This window comes from Carassius carassius, chromosome 15 (genome assembly GCF_963082965.1).
Source record: "Carassius carassius chromosome 15, fCarCar2.1, whole genome shotgun sequence".
Lineage (NCBI taxonomy): Eukaryota > Metazoa > Chordata > Actinopteri > Cypriniformes > Cyprinidae > Carassius > Carassius carassius.
This window is the reverse complement of record NC_081769.1, coordinates 31,794,038-31,815,076: the sequence shown is the minus strand read 5'-3', so window position 1 is coordinate 31,815,076 and position 21,039 is coordinate 31,794,038. Positions and strand designations below refer to the sequence as shown.

Sequence of the window (21,039 nt, the reverse complement as noted above, 5' to 3'; positions counted from 1 at the left end):
CTGAGGTTTTGGATATGCTAAGGAATTTGGATACATCAGGAAGATAACTTAAAAAGCAGTCTTTTGTGGTAGAAGTGATGTTTTTTCCATACTTGTAACAAGAAGTAGAATTTACAATTTTGGCTATATGAAGTTTGCACAAAACTAAATAATGATCTGAGATATCACTTGGCTGCATAATTTCAACACTATCAACATCAATTCCATGTGACAGTATTAAATCTAGAGTATGATTTCGAAAATGAGTAGGTCCTGAAACATGTTGTCCAACCCCAATAGAGTTCAGAATGTCTATAAATGCTGATCCCAATGCATCTTTTTCATTATCAACATGGATATTAAAATCACCAACTATTAAAACTTTATCTGCAGCCAGAACTAACTCGGATGTAAAATCACCAAACTCTTTAATAAAGTCTGTATGGTGCCCTGGTGGCCTGTATACAGTAGCCAGTACAAACATAACAAGGGACTTATCATTCACATTTGTCTTTACTGAAATTATTGATTGTATAATATGTAAGAAAAAAGCAGTTATACTGGTAATCTTAAACTTTTTTATGTATGTTGTATTGTGATGGAGAGAGTCACATATTTCATAGACGTTTCTAAAAATCTAGAACAAACACAGGTCTTGTGGAAGAGTTTTCTCATAATGCCACATTAGAGTGGATGAAACATAAATGACTTTGAAACATTAATAACTTTGTCCCATTTCCAGTCAAACCTTTCCAGGTATCAACAAACCAAATTGTCCCTGGGGTTTTTCCATTGCTTTCTACAAATTGTAATGTAATCAATAATGCCTTCAGTCTGTGAGCATCATGTCATCGAGTGAAAAATCTGAACTGGTTCTCTGGGGTCGCTATAGATCTCTCAGTATGGGCCGTGTTCAAACGCAGCCGTCTGAGAGAGATCTATTGGGTAATAACACCAGAGACTCTCGTCGCAATCATTATTACGATTGCTGTTACGCAAGCTCATGAGCACGAGCCAAGTGTGATTCATCTAATGGCTGGAAGGTAAACAGAGGTAGAGAGTGTACATCATCTCTTTCAGGTGTCATTACTGTGTACTTTAGAGTCCAGCGATTTAATGATCTTTCACATACACGACACATGCTGCTTTCACTGAATCTTTGTCTGTCTTACCTGGACACATTCTTATGCTGAAAGGACATCGCTTGAACTGATGAAGTCTAGATAACTAGATTTAGTTGAATAAAATAACTGCAAATCCAATGTAACTGATAACGCATAAACCCTTTCAGGAAATCCAAGGGTACATATACCCTTCAAAAGTTTGGTGTACATTTTTTTTTTTTATTATTATTTATACATTTTTATAAATTATTTTTTAAATTAAGCTATATTTTTCTATAAACTATAGCTCGTTTCCACCAGAGGTTAAAAATAAGTAAAAAAAAAAAAATTGCAAATCTGAGTTTATATAACACAATTTTTTTTTTTTTTTTACAATTTTGAGAAAATTCAGAAATAAGCCTCAATTAGCTGATCTATTAATTACCTGATAAAAAACCATTTTGTGATTTTGTGATGGTAAAAAAAAGGCAAAATATAAACAATTTTCTCTTAATTGCGAGAAAAAGAAACTATATTTAGCCATTTTTTTCTGAGAATTGCTAGTTTATATAATTTTACAAAATTTTGTATATCTTACTATATATATATATATATATGTATATGTGTGTGTGTGTGTATATATATATATATATATATGTGTGTGTATATATATATATATATGTGTGTGTGTGTGTGTGTGTATATATATATATATATAATGTGTGTGTATATATATATATATATATATGTGTGTGTATATGTATATATATATATGTGTGTGTGTGTGTGTGTGTATATATATATATATATGTGTGTGTGTGTGTGTATATATATATATATATAATGTGTGTGTATGTATATATATATATATGTGTGTGTGTGTGTATATATATATATATGTGTGTGTGTGTGTGTGTGTGTATATATATATATATGTGTGTGTGTATATATATATATATATATATATATGTATATGTGTTTATATATATATATATGTGTGTGTGTGTGTGTGTGTGTGTATATATATATATATATATATATAATGTGTGTGTGTATATATATATATATATATATATATATATATATGTGTGTACATGTATATGTATATATATATGTGTGTGTATATGTGTATATGTATATATGTGTATATGTGTATATGTATATAAGTATATGTGTATATGCATATATTTATATATATGTATATATATATGTATATATATATATATGTATATATATATATATATATATGTATATATATATATATATGTATATACGTATATATATACATAAAATGAATAAAAAAGGAATAAAAAAAGCAGTATAACTGTTTTCAACATTGATAGCAAATCATCATCTGAGAATGATTTCAGAACGATCATGTGACACTGAAGAAATGATGCAAAAAATTCAGCTTTGATCAGAAATAAATTACATTTTAAAATATCCCCACAAAAATTGCAATAGTATTTCTGTTTTTACTGTATTTTTAATCAAATAAATGCAGGCTTGGTGAGCAGAAGAAACTTCTTTCAAAGGCATTCAAATCCCTTACTGACCCCAAACTTTTATAACTGGTTTGAGTGCCTTAAGAAACTCGTAACAGTTAAATAATGTACTTAACATGGTTTATTTCAGAGCACTGGGTCTAAACAGAGTTAAACAAAACTGATATTCTCTTAGAAACTATCATCCACTCTTTACTGGTATAAATGGTTAACTATAGTTATAAATACACAATAACAGCACTGACTGAAATGTATAAACAAACTAGTTTCTTTTCATGTCCAGTTTAATCTGTGGTCACAACATGTAAAATCCAATGGAAGTGGTTCACAGGGTCCAACAGTAGAATGGCACAATGAGAAGACCAACGGAATGAGCCGGAAACAAACACTTACAAACTAGAAGCAACTAGAAGTTGGGTTTAAAAAAGGCAATGTAAGACACAACTTCAGCAACAAGGCAGGATCTCATCTGAACACACATGAACTACTTTGTTTCCAGGAATGACTGACAAGAAGCTTTAATTCTAACACTTGACGTACAGTATTCAGTCCGCTCTCAAAGGCCACCTACACACTGCAGGGAAATTTGCTTGCCACTCATTCACTGAGAGAAATGTACTTTGTAATAAATTTCAAATTTGCCAGCAGTTTATGAGTCAAATTTGTAACATTTAATGTAACATTAAATTACATTTTAAAGTAGAAAGACTAGAACAGTAAAAAAAAAACAAAGCTACTGTACTTAAACCAATGGTTCTCAACATGAGCAAAACCTCCAAAGGGGCTTCAAGATGACTTAAAAAGATTAGAATTTTCATTTGAATTCATTTAAAATTTCTAGACCTGGAAAAGTCAATTAATAAAACTTTATAGCATAATTCATATTTTGTATAAAGAATTTACACATTTTTAGTTGTGAATAAAATTGTGAATTTTTTTTAATCCTTATCCTTGATCTTGACCTTAAATTAAGTGAGGCCTTCAAATTTTTGTATTTTATTTAATTCAATTAATTTTAATTGCTAGTCCTGGAAAAGTCATGTAAATTAATACAATCCTAAAACAAGCATTTTTTCTTTTCTTTTTTGCATGTCATATTCCAATAGATTTTATAGAGTAAAAATATCTATTTTTAATCCTTTAAATTAAGTGGGACCTTCAAATATTGTTGTGGACAATTTTGGGAATTGGAGGTAAAAAGGTTGAGAACCACTGGGCTAAACTGTTGGCTTTCGTGTTAATTTTTTAGGAACACGTTATGCAAAATCTTTAGGCCTGTATTCTGTACACACACAGAATGACAACTGAAGTAAATTTTAATTTGTAAGTTGCTTTTAGATAAAAACATCTGCTAAACGATTACATGTAAAAGCATTTCAATTTTGCATTGTGCATGTGGCCAAAGAGACAAAACCATCATCCAGAGACTCTCATGTACAGTAACTGCTGGTAATATCTAAATCTTGATTCTCTCTCGAACCACATCCTCAAAATCCTCCTGCATTTATACAAGTAATTAAAAAAAGCCCATAAAGGGCCAGGGCCATCTTGTAAGATCCACATCTCAAGTTCTGTACAAGCAAATAAAATATGAGCTCTTAAAACATCCATTTCTCATAACAAAATAATCTGATCCATTAGAAGTTCACATAGCAAAAAAGGTAACAGATCTCCATATATATATATTTATACTGTATATACACACACATATGATTTTGGCTGACAGAACACGAAGTAGTTCTTTATTGTAAACAGCTTCCTTCGTTCCTCGCACACGACGTCTCGTTACATTCATGGCTCCAGTTCTAATTCCTCCTAATACTCAAAGTTTGTGCTTGTAGAAAGCCCTGGAGCGAAGTTCGGCCTCGTCGACACCCACCTGACGCCGGAGAGACACGGACAGGGGACGGGAACGGGAAGTTGAGGAGGCCTTGGCTCCGTTTCATTCTGAATCCACGCTGAGATCTTTTGAAATGTTCTCTCGGTACACGCCGACCCTGGGAGAGGATTTATGGGATTTTGCGGGATGCTTCGACTCAGTTCTCCTCGTCTGTGATGTCGTCCTCCCTGACCGCCTTCTCTGCGATGGTCTCCGGGATGGCGTCCAGGCTGCGGCGGATCTTGGAGCCCGACCCGGATGAGGGTCGCGCTCCTCCCTTGGCCAGGTCACAGGTGAGCGCAGCGTAGTGGATCTGTTTCACGTTTTCCAACACTTCTGCCCGAGCGTGTTTCAGCAGATCGGCCTGGCCCTGAAAACACACACAAGCAGAGACAAGGGGTCTCCGTCACTAATAACTGGATACAAGTATTTTTCACAGAAAATATTCTCATATTCATGCAAAGACTTATTCTCATCACGGTTGTAACTTGCATACAATCAGCTGCATTTTTATGCAGAATCTATCTCAGATCATGCTGTAATTCCCATTATTTAGCTGATCATTATACTAAAATAAATGTTCAAGGATCATTTATATACATTTATATTTATATATATATATAGAGAGAGAGAGAGAGCGAGAGAGCGAGAGAGAGATGAACATTTAATATAAACATATACATATGTTTAATAAGTTTAGGTTGAATTACTAAAATTACTAAAAGCAAATAAAAATAAATTGTTAAATTTAAATTCAAAATGTGAATAAATATAAAATTAAATACTATAATAACTAAAATAGCACACACTTCTCTCTCTCTCTCTCTCTCTCTCTCTCTATATATATATATATATATATATATATATAGGGATTTAAAACATTTTATTTTAAAAAGTATGCAATAAAATATTTACATTAGACAAAATTCAGAAAAAAAATGTATGTATTACTAAATTATGTAAAGCAAAAGAAAAAATATTGATAAAAGTGACCAACTAAATTTAAATGAAAATATAAATATAAAAAATGTTATTCAAAATATAAAATACTATAAAATACAAGCTACAGACAAAATATAGTAAAAAAAATAAAGTGACAAATGCATATAACAAAAATTAAAATAAAATAATGTAATAAATACAATAAAATAAATATTGTAATAGTATTCTGTATACACAAATATATATGCATTTATATATTTATGTGTGTATGTGTGTATAAACATTTATTTTAAACAATATCTCACTAAATGTTTGTATTGACAAAAAAATGCTGATGTGTATGCAAAAAGTATGTTTGTATGTCACAATTTAAGAACAGTACATAAAATAACGCTAGTCACGGTTGTGGTGAGTTTAAAACATAAAGCATATATCTGGAGTTTTTTTTTTTTTTGAGTTTTATCAACAGGAGCCGTACACTGATGTCAACAGCAGATGTAAATGTTTTGGCCACAGCAAACACTGTCCTTTGTGTTGTGCAGAAGAAATGAGAAAGAAACATGGCTGTGATGAACACTAGTCATTTTTAACACAATGGATCGGTTTTGAATAACAGGCTTGTGTAATCACAGACACATTAATGGTTTAATTACTCTATCATTGATGTTCTAACTAACTAAATCGCCAACCAAATGGTTTTTAATGGTATGATGTCGCTCAAATTGATTCTGTCCAGCTGAAGCACTTCAATTTGAAATGACCTCCATCTTATTTCCAATGGTGTGTGTGTGTGTGTGTGTGTGTGTGTTTAGGCACTAGAAGGCACAAAACATTTTTGTCAACCATCAACCAAGCAAACCAGAAATGATCAGATAATATTAAACTTACCTTAAAACTCAGCTAATGTTTCACATTTGTTTGTATTGGACATGAAAATGTCAGACTACTTAAAGATGAAGTATGTAATTCCTATTCCATTAACATCAACACAATTCTATTAAAAATATAAATGTCCTGTAAATAAAATAAAATTGTACATTAAAAAAACTCTATATAAAAATACGTAGATGTTGTGCTTTTACCTGAAAATGCAAGTTAATATTATTGCATTGGACTAAACTTACGGGTTTTTTTTTTACACATTATATCAACTACAAAAAAATGAAATAAAATGTAAATAAATGTGTGTATGTATGCAAGTGAATAAACAAGGGTCAAAAAGGATTGGCGTTCAAAAAATTGCTTATAATTTTCTTTTTATACTACATTATTAAGGAATGTTTGTTTCAATCTATTTATCAGCTTGTTTTCTTTTAATCAGCACAGATTTTGTATTTCTTTTTAGAACTTATTTAATCACAGGCCTCACTGATTTGAGCTTACACACTTTCTGTGTGAACACTGCCAAAATTACCCACTAATAATGCTTTTTTTAATTCAAAACCTAAGGTGCTACTCATTTTATGTAATAAATAATAAACTTGTATAAATACTGATGCTTCTAAGTTCTGTGAATGGTTGAGACCATATGCAAAATCTAGGATCCGGTTATAATGATGAACACATGCTTTGATGAACTGAATATAATTAATCAATAGCCACCTTTATGCTGAAGGATTTCATTAATGCTGAACCAAATGTCTTATGCCTGAACATATCTATTACATATCTATCTATCTATTACAGGCTATTGTGCAACCCCAAATTAAACCGTCAGTGTCCCAAAACTGCCACATTGGTAGAGAAAGTATTAATACTCTTTAAATATTCAAGATGTTAACTGCGATACATCACAGCATCTTAAATCGAAAGAAGCACATCTGAGTGTTCAAATCTACTTATGGTAAAATATATGCAAATCGTCATCTCAAATGTAGAAGCAGAATTGTTCACAGGTGCTAAACAGCTGTGATCACCTTCAGAATCGTGATGTTCCAGGTGAAGCTCTCTACAGATTTGTGGAGTTTTCTTCCCTTCAGTCCCTCCTTCACCGCCATGTCGTGTAGTTTCTCATGGAACTCCATCGCTGAAACGACACATTCAGAAGTTCAGATCAGAGCTGGCAAATATGGCCATAATTATGTCAAAAATTATATATTATATATATATATATACATATATAAATAAGAGACATATGCTCACAAAGAAAAAAAAACGTAATAATTTAGATCATTTAAAATAACGGTTTATTTTAATGAATTTTCAGCATCATTACTCCAGTTTTCGGTCACATGATCCTTCAGAAATCATTCTAATATGCTGATATGTTGCTCAAAAAACATTTGTTATTATTATCAATATTAAAAACTTTAAACAACATTTCAAGTTTTTGAAACCTGATACATTTTTTCCCCCAGGATTCTTTGATGAATAACAAGTTCAAAATAACAGCATTCAATTGAAACAGAAATATTTTAAATGTTTTTGCCGTCACATTTGACTATTTTTACACATCTTTGCTAAATTTAATTTAATAATTCATTTCTTAAATGTACGGACCATACATTTCTGAACAGTAGTTTAAATTTCCACATTTATGTATTTGCAGTTTGCGATTAAATATGAGAAATCATGGCTCCAACCAATCAACTGTTAATTTCAAAACACTAATTTAAAAACTAAATCAGCAAAAAAATATTTATATATTTCCATTTATATGCACCAATATTACAATACTTTATAATAAACAACAATATTTACCAACACATTTTAATAGAATCATTTTAATATATGAAAGCTTATTTCCATCAGAGTTCAGAATTGAATCAATTAATCTGAATCAACTGATTAATAGAAATGAACCAAATTAACTAGTTCTTGCATTTCAGAGATATATATCAGTTAAAACGTGCTCAGATTCTTGAATCTTGAGATACAGAACAATTGTAAAACTGGTCTAAAAGAACATTAAATGTGCCTTAAATCACTGCAAATAATAGTCCAATATTTTGTTTGTTGGACGTCCCAGCTCAATATGCACAACTCACCCATCGGGCTAAACAATAAGGATGGCTCGTGGCCAATTTGGGAGAGTTTCAAGCCATCTGAACTCTTACCAGCAACAAAATCCCTGCAACTAGTTAAGCTTTTCATGCATTCATAAGCTTTGACAACTTTAGTTACAAGGATCAAAGAAACTATGGGATGTGGGCGCACGGTTCAAACAAACACAGTCACTTCCTGTCATCTCAACACACACCACGAGGTGAGTTTATTCTGTTGGTTCAGATTAAAGCTTCGTGGGAGACGCGGGGACAGAGCTTATTGTGTCACATACAGCAGATCCATCTCTTTGTGTTTGGTGTTTTCATCCTCCAGACTGGCGGCTTGTTGCAGTAAATTGCGAGCCGTGTGGCACAAACGAGGATGGTAAACGCTTGTGAAGCGATCAGAAAACAGGTGGCTTATAACAATTTTAAAACAGAAAGGGAAAAAGAAAAGAAATAAGGGGACGATGCAGAGCGGAGGAGATGTGAGCGTGGGCGCAGCAGACAGACATAAATTGCTTTCAGAGTGCATTAGCATCAAGGCAAAGAACACTGAAGAGATTTGTCACCAAAGAACTGCACCGTTCTGTTTCTGTCTTTGTCTTTCTTGCGTTCGCAATGATCTAAAGAATGGCCACTGAGGAGAGGAAACATCTCTTTTCAGTGACAAGATATGGGTGAAAATGCAACGTTTCAATCTGACTGGCTGGTTTCAATGCCACTTCCAGGACTCAAGCTGCCAGGAAACAAATCTGCAATGAGCACTTGATGAAGAATTAAGCATAGGATTTGCCTATTTTCCAAAGAAGTTTGTCATTGAGTTTGAATCTAAAACGAAAAATAATAACAATTATGAACTATAATTAACATACAGTATCTCACAAAAGTGAGTACACCCCTCACATTTCAGCAACAATTTTAGTATATCTTCTCAAGAGACAATACTATAAAAATTAAACTTACATATTTTATAAGATATAATTTAGAGTAGTCAATTTGCTGCTTGTATAGATTTACTATCCTCTGAAAATAGCTTAACATACAGCCATTATTGTCAATATAGCTGGCAACAAAAGTGAGTACACCCTAAGTGAACATGTCAAAACGGTGTCCAAAGTGTCAATATTTTGTGTGAACACCATTGTTATCTAGCACTGCCTTAATATCCTCCTCAGGATGGAGTTCACAAGAGTTGCAGGTTGTTGCTGGGATCCTCTTCCAATCCTCCATACTGAAATTACGGAGCTGCTAGATGTTAGACACATGGTGCTTCTCCACCTTCCGCTCAATAGAGTTCAGGTCTGGAGACATACTTGACAAACGCCATCACCTTCAGCTTCCTCAGCAAGGCAGTTGTCATCTTGGCGGTGTTTGGGGTCGTTAACATGTTGCAAAACTGATGTTCTGCCCAGTTCCTGAAGGGGGAGCATAATGGACCTCTAGAAAGGACCTCTACATCCCTGAAAGACAGTGGAGACCAGGACAACTAGAGCCCCAGATACAGATCCCCTGTAAAGACCTTGTCTCAGAGGAGCACCAGGACAAGACCACAGGAAACAGATGATTCTTCTGCACAATCTGACTTTGCAGCAGCCTGGAATTGAACTACTGGTTTCGTCTGGTCAGAGGAGAACTGCCCCCCCAACTGAGCCTGGTTTCTCCCAAGGTTTTTTTTCTCCATTCTGTCACCGATGGAGTTTCGGTTCCTTGCTGCTGTCGCCTCTGGCTTGCTTAGTTGGGGACACTTCATCTACAGCGATATCGTTGACTTGATTGCAAATAAATGCACAGACACTATTTAACTGAACAGAGATGACATCACTGAATTCAATAATGAACTGCCTTTAAAGGCAGGGTAGGTAATACATTTATAAACAACTTTCTTCCAAATATGTTTAAACTTTCTATATATTTCAATGCATAATTAAAATGTAAGTACTCTGATAAAAAGAGTATAAAAATCGAGTGACTCTAGACCGTTTAATCTGTATTAAACACAGCTCATTATTTCCAATCGGGACGAAACATAGGATTGGCTTAGGCGACTGTCACTCTCTCGCAACAATGGCTTTCTCTCTCTCTGTCACTCTCTCGCAACCCACTTGCGCGAGCACGTTTGATTTGAGGAATTTTAGGCACGGATCCTAGGAATACCAAAACAATGGCAGAGAAACAGCAAGCAAAATTCACAGTACCGGCCTATGCAGTTAGTGAAGGCAAACCAGGCAAAAAAAGGAAGACAGTAACAGTACAAGAAAAGGCAATGAACAAAAAGTCTTTGGATAAATAAAGAAATAAAACGTGAGTTAATATCGGCGTGGCTTTCCAGCGATGGCGAGAACTGAGGGAACTCAAGGGGCTGAAAAGTGACTCCTTGATGGCTTTATTTCTGCTGGACAGGTAAATCTTTCTTTTTGTATTTTGATCATACATATTTTTTTGTTTATTTTTTCATGAAGCATGTGTCATTAGCACACGTAGCTGCGTAATATAGCTAACATAACATTACTTAGTAGTAGAGGCTTTGGAAGGAGCCCAGAAGGGAGGGGTTGGAGTGAATGGAAATAATGTGCTGTCTTTAAAACAGTCGTGAGAGGTCTAAAGACACTCGATTTTTATACTTTCTTTTTCAGAGTACTTACATTTTAATTATGTATTGATATATAAATAAAGTTTAAACAAATTTTGAAAAAAAGTTTTTTATACATTTTTTACCTACCCTGCCTTTAACTGTCATTTTGCATGATTGACACACTGTTTTCCTAATGAATGTTGTTGAGTAGCTTGACGCAATGTATTTTGTTTAAAGCGCTATATAAATAAAGGTGACTTGACTTGACTAATGGTTTGCTTCAGAATGTCACAGTACATGTTGGAATCCATGTTTCCCTCAATGAACCACAGCTCTCCAGCACCAACCGCACTCATGCAGCCCCAGACCGTGATGCTACCACCACCATGTTTGACTGTAAGCAAGACACAATTGTCTTGGTACTCCCCACCAGGGTGTCACCACACATGCTGGACACCATCTGAGCCAAACTAGTTTATCTCAGTCTCATCAGAGCACAGGACATGGCTCCAGTAATTCTTGCTCTTGGAGGGGCTGTCTTCAGCAAACTGTTTGCGGGCTTTCTTGTGAGCCAGCTTCAGAAGAGGCTTCCTTCTGGGACGATGGACATGCAAACTTACTTGTTGCAGTGTGTGCCCTATGGTCAGAGCACGGACAAGCTGACCTTCCAATTCTGCAACCTCTAAAGCCATGCTGGCTGCACTCATGCTGGCTGCACTCATGCGTCTGTTTCTTTAAGCCAGCTTCTGCACTTGATTCACAGCATGGGGCGTGTTTAAACGAGGCCGAGGACGAGTCTCAACTTTTATAAAGAATATCTCTTTTGGGTTTGAGACTTCAGTCTTTGCAACTTCAGGGATCTTATCTATTCACAAACAGCTTGTAACAATCCAAAGAGAAAGAAACATTTGAAATCGCATCATATGAGCCCTTTAAAGTTTTCCTTTCCCTTTGTATAAATATAATAATTATATAATAACTATAAAACTATTAATCATACTTAACAGTTTGTGTGAGGAACAGACTGAAATTTATTATGCTTCTTTTAATGGTTATTTGGTCCTTTTTTGGATATTGACATATATTCACAATGGAATTTTTCTGTTTAAAAACACTAAACAAAAACTTCAGTTTTTACTGCAAATGGCCGCATATTTACATGCACCAACTTGCAGATTTGGTGATCAGCAACTTGGCAAAGCCCAGTAAGGGAATGATGAAGAATTTGGACAGTTAGTGTTACTCCAAAAGCCCTGAATGACTAACAATGAGAAAGTCCATCAAACCCTGTGCTGTTTCTGTCTTTTTGTGTACAGTAGCATCAACGTGTCAGAGAATATAACTGTGCATCTGCTGCGCTCCGTCTCACATTCTCAGCGATGACATCTAGGTGTTCAAACGCTCCCATAGCTGTAAAACCTCTCTGAAAGGAGATCACGGCTTAAACGACGGTCTCTAGATGCAGATCGCTGGCCAATGAGGCGGCACACAAGCCTGGGAAGACTTTGTACAAATAGAGCAATAATGCTCAAGAGGGGGAAGCCATTAGCACGAGCAGCATGAGCATATTTCAAGATGATTTGTATTCATTCCATGCGTTACTTTCACACTCTGTTAACCTCAGTGGTGGTGGGCTCTCACGTCTTCGAGCCCCTCGGATTTGACGGGCGGTAAGCAAGGAGAGGTGCTGTTGGGTTAATGATGCGTGATCGAGTCGAGGAAGGCGGCCAATGGCACTCCGACAGCTCTTTGTGGCAGGGGTTGCCTAGCAACATACTGTAGGAAGAGTGGGAAAACCCGGGCTGTCATTCCACACGCGCTGCGTCTCTGTGGATGCCAGCTCTGTGACACTGCGCAGACAACATGAAAGAACGCTGCAGCGCCCCAATGCACGTGCTTCTAAGACACCTGTGCATCACTTCGTAGCCTTTTATGTGCTTTAAATTACTTCGTTTTACAGAAATGCATGTAGTCTGGCACGCTGCTATGCCTCATGCGCCGCCGGTCAACCACAGTAATGAGAGTGACTGCAATGGCAGCATGCTGGCAACTTAAACTTGCTTTTTGGATGCACTAATAGACCTTTACGTGAACAGATTAAAAGAATAATTCACCCTCAAGCCATCCAAGATGAGTTTGTTTGTTTCTTTCTCAGAACAGATGTGGAGAAATTTAGCATTGCATCACTTGCTCACCAATGGATCCTCTGCAGTGAATGGGTGCTGTCAGAATGAGAGACCAAACAGCTGATAAAAACATTACAATAATCCACACGCAATCAACACCACTTCAGACCATCAACACCAACACATTAACATCTTGTGAAGTGAAAAACCATTTAGGCATTTCAACTTTAAACGGTTGCATCTGGCTAAAATTCAAGTCCATAATCTATAACACTTCCTCCAGTGAAACAGTCAATCTCTTGTTTTCTTTCACTTCAAAATCCACCAGAATATTTGTTCAGAACTGTTTTAGATTGTAAATGGTGCTTGATCCGTGCAGAATTCTCTCTTGATTCAGATTGGAGGCCTTTGTCACTGGAGAAAGAATTATTTTGCATTATGGACTGGTATTTTAAAATGAAGCAATTGTTTGAAGTTAAAAACAATGTGATTGTGATTGTTCACAAGATGCTAACAAATGAACTGGAGTGGTGTGGATTACTTGTGGATTATTGTGATGTTTTATCGCAGTTGTTTGATCTCTCATTCTGACGGCACCCATTCACTGCAGATGATCCACTGGTGAGCAAGCAATAGAATGCTACATTCATCCAAATCTGTTTTGATGAAGAAACAAACTAATCTACAGCTGGGATTACCTGAGGGTGAGTAAATTATCAGCAAATGTAAATTTTTGGGTGAAGTATTTCTTTAAACAATAATGGCATTGATGTAGCCTACATACTGTATCCACCTTGACATTTGTAACTTCAATATGAGACTTCTGGTGTTTTTCACTTTCACTTCCAGTTGTTGGTATTGTGATATGTGATATTTCATTTTTTTAAGACTTTTAATATTTAAATTTAATGTTGTAATCATAAACGCACTGGTTTGTAGTGGAAATAGTTTTATTGTTTACAGAACTTTATAACAGTCATTTAACTATAGCTTACTTTATTTCAGTATTGAAAAATACACTGTTGCACTGCATCATGTTTTTTTCAGCACCTTGCATCCTTGAAAAAATACAAAAACAGCAAATTCAAAACATAAAGCATCATGTTTTGTCATTGCAGTATGTGAAGTCTCGCTGTCCAGCTCAATTAAAGAACAATCAGAAAAGCTCTCTCTACGCTCGTCCTGCAGAATATCGTAATTATCTTAATAAGCATGCACCTCTGTTTTTGTCAGCTGCTTTGACCCTGAATTTTCATTTCCGCACACAGGGTCATGTTTTTATTACATCGTGTCAAGCTGAGACCCTCTCAAGCCCCTGAATTCTGTTCTACTCTGCTGTGCTCCATCTAGCTTATTAAAAGAAATCTCCAAATTAAAAATGGATCTAAATTTCCCATTATTTTTGTGGAAAATTATTTCCATGGTTACAAACAGTATATGTGTGTGTGTGTGTGTGTGTGTCTATATATATATATATATATATATATATATATATATATATATATATACACACACACACACACACACACACACACACACGTATACATATAAGAAGAGTTAATTTGCAGATAACAGATAACTCCATTTACATGTTAACCTAATCAAAATAACCCAACTGCAGTTTGATTTAGATTAATTGGAATGCACAATGAAAAAACAAGATTTTTTTAAAAAGTTAAAAATTTAGTTATCTGTCTTTGCAAATTAACTCTTCATATATGTATACATGTGTGTGTAAATATATATATATATATATATATGAGCTAAGAATTAGATTTTTATATTTTTAGTTTTAATTTAAAATTTTGTCCTGTGGTTGTTATTTTCAATAGTTTTTATTTGTTTTGTTGTTTTTTATATATTGCTTTATAGATTAATTTCTTTATTTCAGTTAGTGGTCAAGGCAACATTTCAAATTTTCATGTATGCTTTTAGGTTTAATTTAAAGTTTTCAACATATTATTTGTTTAATCTGTATATTAATTACAAAAATATATATATTTGAAAAATCTTAGTTTTACAATGTTCAGGGGATTGTATTTGTTTATGTTAGTTTTATTAGAACATAAAACAGTTTTATCTTGGTCTGCATGCAAGCCATGCATCTGCTTTACTAGTATATCAAATCCAGAGCACATAAGCGCAGCCTCCTTACAAGCCACCAACTCCCGCTGGCATCAGGGTGATTGTTAGTGCACAAATGTTCAAATATTTACAGCAAAGTTATATCCTCTATAGGTCTCTTAGATCCTTGGAGCACTGGCCGGCATGGCTTTACTCAAAAGGCAGCATGTTATTTACTCTGCTTGTGGATCAATTCCTGCTCGGTCTTTTTACAATGGCCAGTTGTGATTATTCAGTGCTGTCGATGCCGGAGTTTTCCACTAGATTCCACATGGGAATGGCCAAGCATTGACCCACTTTTCCTATTCACTGTTAGCAGGCCGAGCTCCTCATACAGCTCCATCAGTCCATCTCCACCACACCTCAAGAGAAGCAAAGCTGCCGCCGGTGGGCCGTTCATCCACATTAACTAATGTGTTCATGCAGGACCCTGAAGTACACCAGGCAGAGATGGGCTTCTTAAGAGAGGCAAGAAACCGCAGAGATTGATTTACAGTGTTTACTGCAGATCAGACAAAGCCGTTCTCTGTGTGCTCGTGCCGGGACAAAAGAGGATGAATATTTGATGTGGCCACAGACTCTGGAAATCAATTAAAGCTTTGTGGTTTGTCTCACTTCTGACGCAGGATATTCAGCTGCATTAAAAGTGGTAGAAAATGACTGTTAAGCAGAAGAAATCAAAGATGGAAGCGGCTGAGTGATAGATTGATGATGAACGTCATCTTTACACTTTCTGAAGAAAGCAAGCTGTTCCGAGTGGTTCTTTCTGTATGTTTATGCAGAATGTTCATAGTGGTTGCTAGGTTGTTATAAGTTCATCTAATGCTGCTATTGACATGTTAACCGCATCTCAGAAAAACTAAGCAAGCATATAGCCATGTCTTGGCAACCACCCACACTCTAGCATCAAAGGCAAGCAACACTTACGCTTTCTTCAGAAAATCTAAAGATAGTTCATTCTAAAGCTACAACTCAGCAGTTGCTAGGATGTAAGTATGTGCACTTAAAAAGAGGAACCAAGTTTTGAATTAACATTTGCTATTTAGGGTTAAAAGGATAGTTCACCCAAAAAGATTTTTAGCTGAAACCCTGGTCTTTGGTGATTCATTAATGCAAATCAGTAGATGTACATTTTTAGAATAAAAAAAGCATATCAAGGAACACAAAATGAATAGCTGTGGCTCCTAATGATACATTGAGGTCTTATGAAGCAAAACAACCGGTCTGTGCAAGAAACTGAACATCATAATCCAGAGCCTCAAGCAAATGGGGAAATCTGAATCTTTACGGCGAAATGCTTCTTTTGGACGTTTCAGTGAACTGGTTCAAATTCATTAGTTTGTTTAGGCAATCAATCAATATACATAACCTATATGCAATTACATGATTAAAGCACCCAAAAATGATGTGAAACGTGGATGTTTACACATTGAAATTATGTAAAGTGTATAAACTGGTTCTCATTAGCTACTCTCTTTATACATGAACCATGAGAAACCATGAAAACGTGTTCAGTTCATGTATGCGAATATCACCGGTCCAAGTCTAAATTGTTCCCTCTGTTCAGTGACTATTAGAAGAACTGGAGCACTGAATAATTCCTTCATCATAAGATCAAACCTTTATGAATCACAAAGGACCACAGTTTTACTTAAAAATCTTCTTTACTGTTATGCTCAGAAAAAAAAAAAAACACCTACATTTTTGATGATTAAATTAACAGCAAATTTTCCTTTTTGGAGGTATGAGCAACAGTAATCGTGTAACTTGCTTTAACAAGCATTAATAACCACTGTGCATCAAGATTTATTTGGCCATTATTAAAGCCAAACAGGACAGGAAATATCACATGCGGTATTGAAGCAATCGGGAAGCTTATTGATTTAGTGTTGGCTTGACAAACAGAACTGTAGTGTGTGCGTTTAGGTGCGGCTGATAATTGTTCATCGAGAGAACATCTAATGAACTCTAACAGCTTCCTGTGCCAAGATTCCATCAGCTGCGATCAATCAAACACACTGCCAGCCTCCCGCATCGATCACCTGCCAATCACTGACTCCCAGCAACATAACTAAATGATTATCAATGTTTCCTCTCCGCATCACAAGGTTTTATGAATGCAATCGGACACAGATGAGGAAATGTGCATCATAGCAGGAATGATGCACATTTCTTTTTTCACTTATAAAAAAAGCTAAACTTGAAGTAGCATCATTTGCCTGGCTATATTAAAATTTTATTTAGATTAAGTTTTGATTCCTCCATCTGATTTGATTTGTGAGATCAGAAGTGAAGCTACATTGTGCACTTAAAAAATACATAAAAAATCAATACCATTTCAAAAGGCCACAGATGCAACTTAAAAATACACAACGCTTGTTAAAACACTCTGCCTTTCTTCTGCATTCGGCTTTTCGCTTTCATTTCAGAGTGAATGCAACTGAGGCCGATCTTCGGCGATTGCATCGTGCAGCTGTTGGCGTCACATTGATTGCATGGCTTTGATAGGCCATAGATGTTTACCCTTTTAGCCCCCGTTAATTAGAGAACAGAGCGAAAGACACTATTGAGAGTCAATAAACCCTACTTGAAAGGCGTTTGAAAAGCAGGACATCACAGAGGTGAAGAGAAACGCACAATGAGCCTTATATAACACAGCGTGGCATAATTAGTTCTTTCTCTTTGAGCTTTTTTAGTATGAACGCACTTGTGTTTTCTGTCTATTTCAGAGGGAGCTGTGATCGAAGTGCTGCGTCGATCGACTGTGTTCCAAGAAACCCCTGTCCCTTGTGGAACACCGAGTCTATTCTCTTTCTCTCGCTCGCTTGCCTTGTCTCTGCTTTCGTTCTCTCGTACGGTTTTTCATTCTTACCTGATTTCTGGACTTGCAGTATTCTCTCGTACACACCGTCCGAGTTCTCCAGCAGCGTTTGGCTGGTCTGGATCATCTGTGAACAAAGAGAAAGGGACATTAATGAGCATCTGTAAAGCTCATTTGTAGTGTGCTGGAGTGGCCTGTACCCTGCAGATGCTCGTGTACATTCAGAGGTCATCAGAAATTTAACAAATAGATTCCAGTCACACGGAAAATAAAAGAATAGCCTACAACCAATAGTTAGTAATAAAAGACAAATTCTGTCCTACGTTTGCACAAATGGCAGGAAGACATGTCATGTCCATGAATTTGCGCCTAAGGTCATATTAAACAAATACATTCCAGTCATCAGAAAAATAAAGCAAAAGAAAGAAAGAAATAGCAATAAATATTAAAATAAATAAATAAGTAGTATTATTTTCTCCTTCTGTCTAAATAATGAGAAAACAGTTCTCAGTTTTTTATAATTTATGCCTGAATATGGGTCATATAGATTAGTAGGTGTATAATTATATCAGAGGTCATATGAAACATAATAAATACATTGCAATCACCCCCCCCCCCCCCAAAAAAATAAAATAAAATATTAAACAAAATAAAATGAATAATAGTAATACAAATAGTAATAAAAAAAGACATTTCAATCATTCACAAAAAAAAAAAATAATAATAATAATAATAAGAAGAAGAAGAATAATAATAGATCATTTAGAGAGTAATAAATAAATAAAAATGAAAAAAGTCCTATCCTGGGGTACTTTTGTATAAAAAGGCAAGAAGATAATTAAGTTCATGAATTTAAGCCTGAATATGGGTCTGTATAGAGATATTAATTTTACAGAAAAATTATTCAGTAGCTAGTGGCTGTATAATTCACAGATATTATTTCAAATTCTAAACCATTATACAAGTTATACAATTTTCTTATGGAAAACACACCATTTATATATATATATATATAAAAATGGCCTGATGGAGTCTGAAGGGATTTTTATTTATTTTTTTACTAGTGCTGTCAAAAGATTAAATGAGATTAATCGCATCCAAAATTAAAGTTTTTGTTTAAATAATATGTGTGTGTGTACTGTGTATATTATGAATATATAAATACACATGTGCATGTATAATGCAGAAAAATATGCCGTTTATATATATATATAGTGAGTGAATTAATGAATATAAATATGGAAATAAATATTTTCAAAATATATAATGTAAGTGTGTATCTTTATACATAAATACATATACCCAATACACAGACATATAATATGCAAACAAAAACACTTATTTTGGATCCGATTAATTGCAAAAATGACAGCACTATGTTTAACCTTCTGAATAACGTAAGATTAGCAGCTACAATGCAAAACAGTGTGGCCTAATGAGGAAGGTCACAGCAGGACAGAAAGTGGGCCAGATTATGTAACAGAAATGCTCGCTCTTTTTTGGAACGTGGACCAACACCCTTCTAATGAGGTGAGCAGATTCCTACATTTAATTACACCAGACCATTCAGACACACACTAAAACTAATTCAGACAGACGTCTCAGCACAGGCCAGCGGCTACAGATCCTGCAGCGCCACAATACCAACCACATCAGAAAGACAAAAAACCTTCTCGTATGAGACGCAGCATGCTGCCAAGAAAGACAAAGTGAAGTTGCATTTATTAAAGGGCATTTTATATTCTCTTTTCCTCGCTGAAGTTCACTTATAAAGCTAACCTAGGTTTCTTACAAGTGGTTTTTCATGTTTAATCTCTACCCTCTCTCTGACCCTTAGAAATACACAATTTTAATAATGCTAATTAATGTTTTCGCTACTGTATATTTAATATATGTAAATGAACTATATGTCAGTTTACAGCAGAGTTCATCTCAGTCTCAAGCCTCAGTTTAAGTTTATTCATGCAGATTATGCATATGCTCGTTCTGACCTTTAGACTCTTGAAACACTGGCCCATATCATAAAAAACAAAGACCTTTGGGAAGAGTTTACAGATTACAAAACGTAACAGAGTGGGAAATGTGAAGTCATGCTTTAATTGTTGTAACTTCCTGCATTTAACTCCTTGAATCTATTTGGAAACAACGGCTGTTTTGTAGAAATGATGGTTGATTAAATTAAAAAACACCCTTCATTCGAATCATTTCAGAGCAAATGCAAAAAAATCATGATTAATATTTTATGATAAAGTACACTGCTGTTAAAATACTTGGGATACATTAGATTATTATTCGTATTTTTTAAATCTCTTATGCTCACCAAGACTGCATTTATTTGATCTAAAATACAGTAAAAACAGTAATAACGTGAAATATTGTTGCAATTTAAAATAACTGATTTCTATTAGAATCTATTTTAAAATGTGATTTATTTCTGTGATGCAAATCAGAATTTTCAGCATCATTACTCCAGTCTTCAGTGTCACATGATCTTGAGAAATCATTAATGTGCTGATTTAATGCTATTTTGTGCGGATTCATATTTAAGTTTATTTATTTGAAAAATCTTGCTGAATAAAAGTTTTTTTGTTGTTTTGTTATAGTACAGAAATGTGATTCTGGAAAATGAGTTACAAAAGGATGATTTTCGCAACCAGTTTGTGCTATCGTTTCTATGACAATGAATCTTGAGCAAATGACTGGCTCTTGTGATGCAGAAACAGAGGATTAGCTGAAACTTTAATTTAATGCACTGTTATCAGCACAGGTCCTCATGTACCGCACGCAGGTCAGTCTAATTGAATCGTACATCCCTACAGTTGCCAAAAGCATGGCAGGGTCACTTGTTGGATAATCTTTCCATGGAAACAAAAAGCAGAACTGCTGCTTCAGCGTCTTTCTCTGATGGCTCGTGCTCAGAAAGCTCTCACAGAGATCAATCACGAGGCTGTGGCAAATTTCCAGGAAGTGGGGTCGGAGCGCACACTTTCTGATGGCCTCG

General features: G+C 35.1%; 1 protein-coding gene across 1 annotated transcript in view; it reads right to left on the bottom strand.

The window, feature by feature from the left end:
- Window positions 1-3,888: 3,888 nt before the first annotated feature.
- LOC132158902 (inactive phospholipase C-like protein 2) overlaps window positions 3,889-21,039 on the bottom strand; it is a 45,213-nt gene continuing 28,062 nt past the window's right edge. The window contains exons 4-6 of the mRNA XM_059568518.1: window positions 18,090-18,165; window positions 7,325-7,434; window positions 3,889-4,836 (exon numbers count right to left, since the gene is read on the bottom strand). Of these exons, the coding sequence (XP_059424501.1) occupies window positions 4,624-4,836; window positions 7,325-7,434; window positions 18,090-18,165 (399 nt within the window). The 3' untranslated portion in view covers window positions 3,889-4,623. The remainder of the gene's footprint in view (window positions 4,837-7,324; window positions 7,435-18,089; window positions 18,166-21,039) is intronic.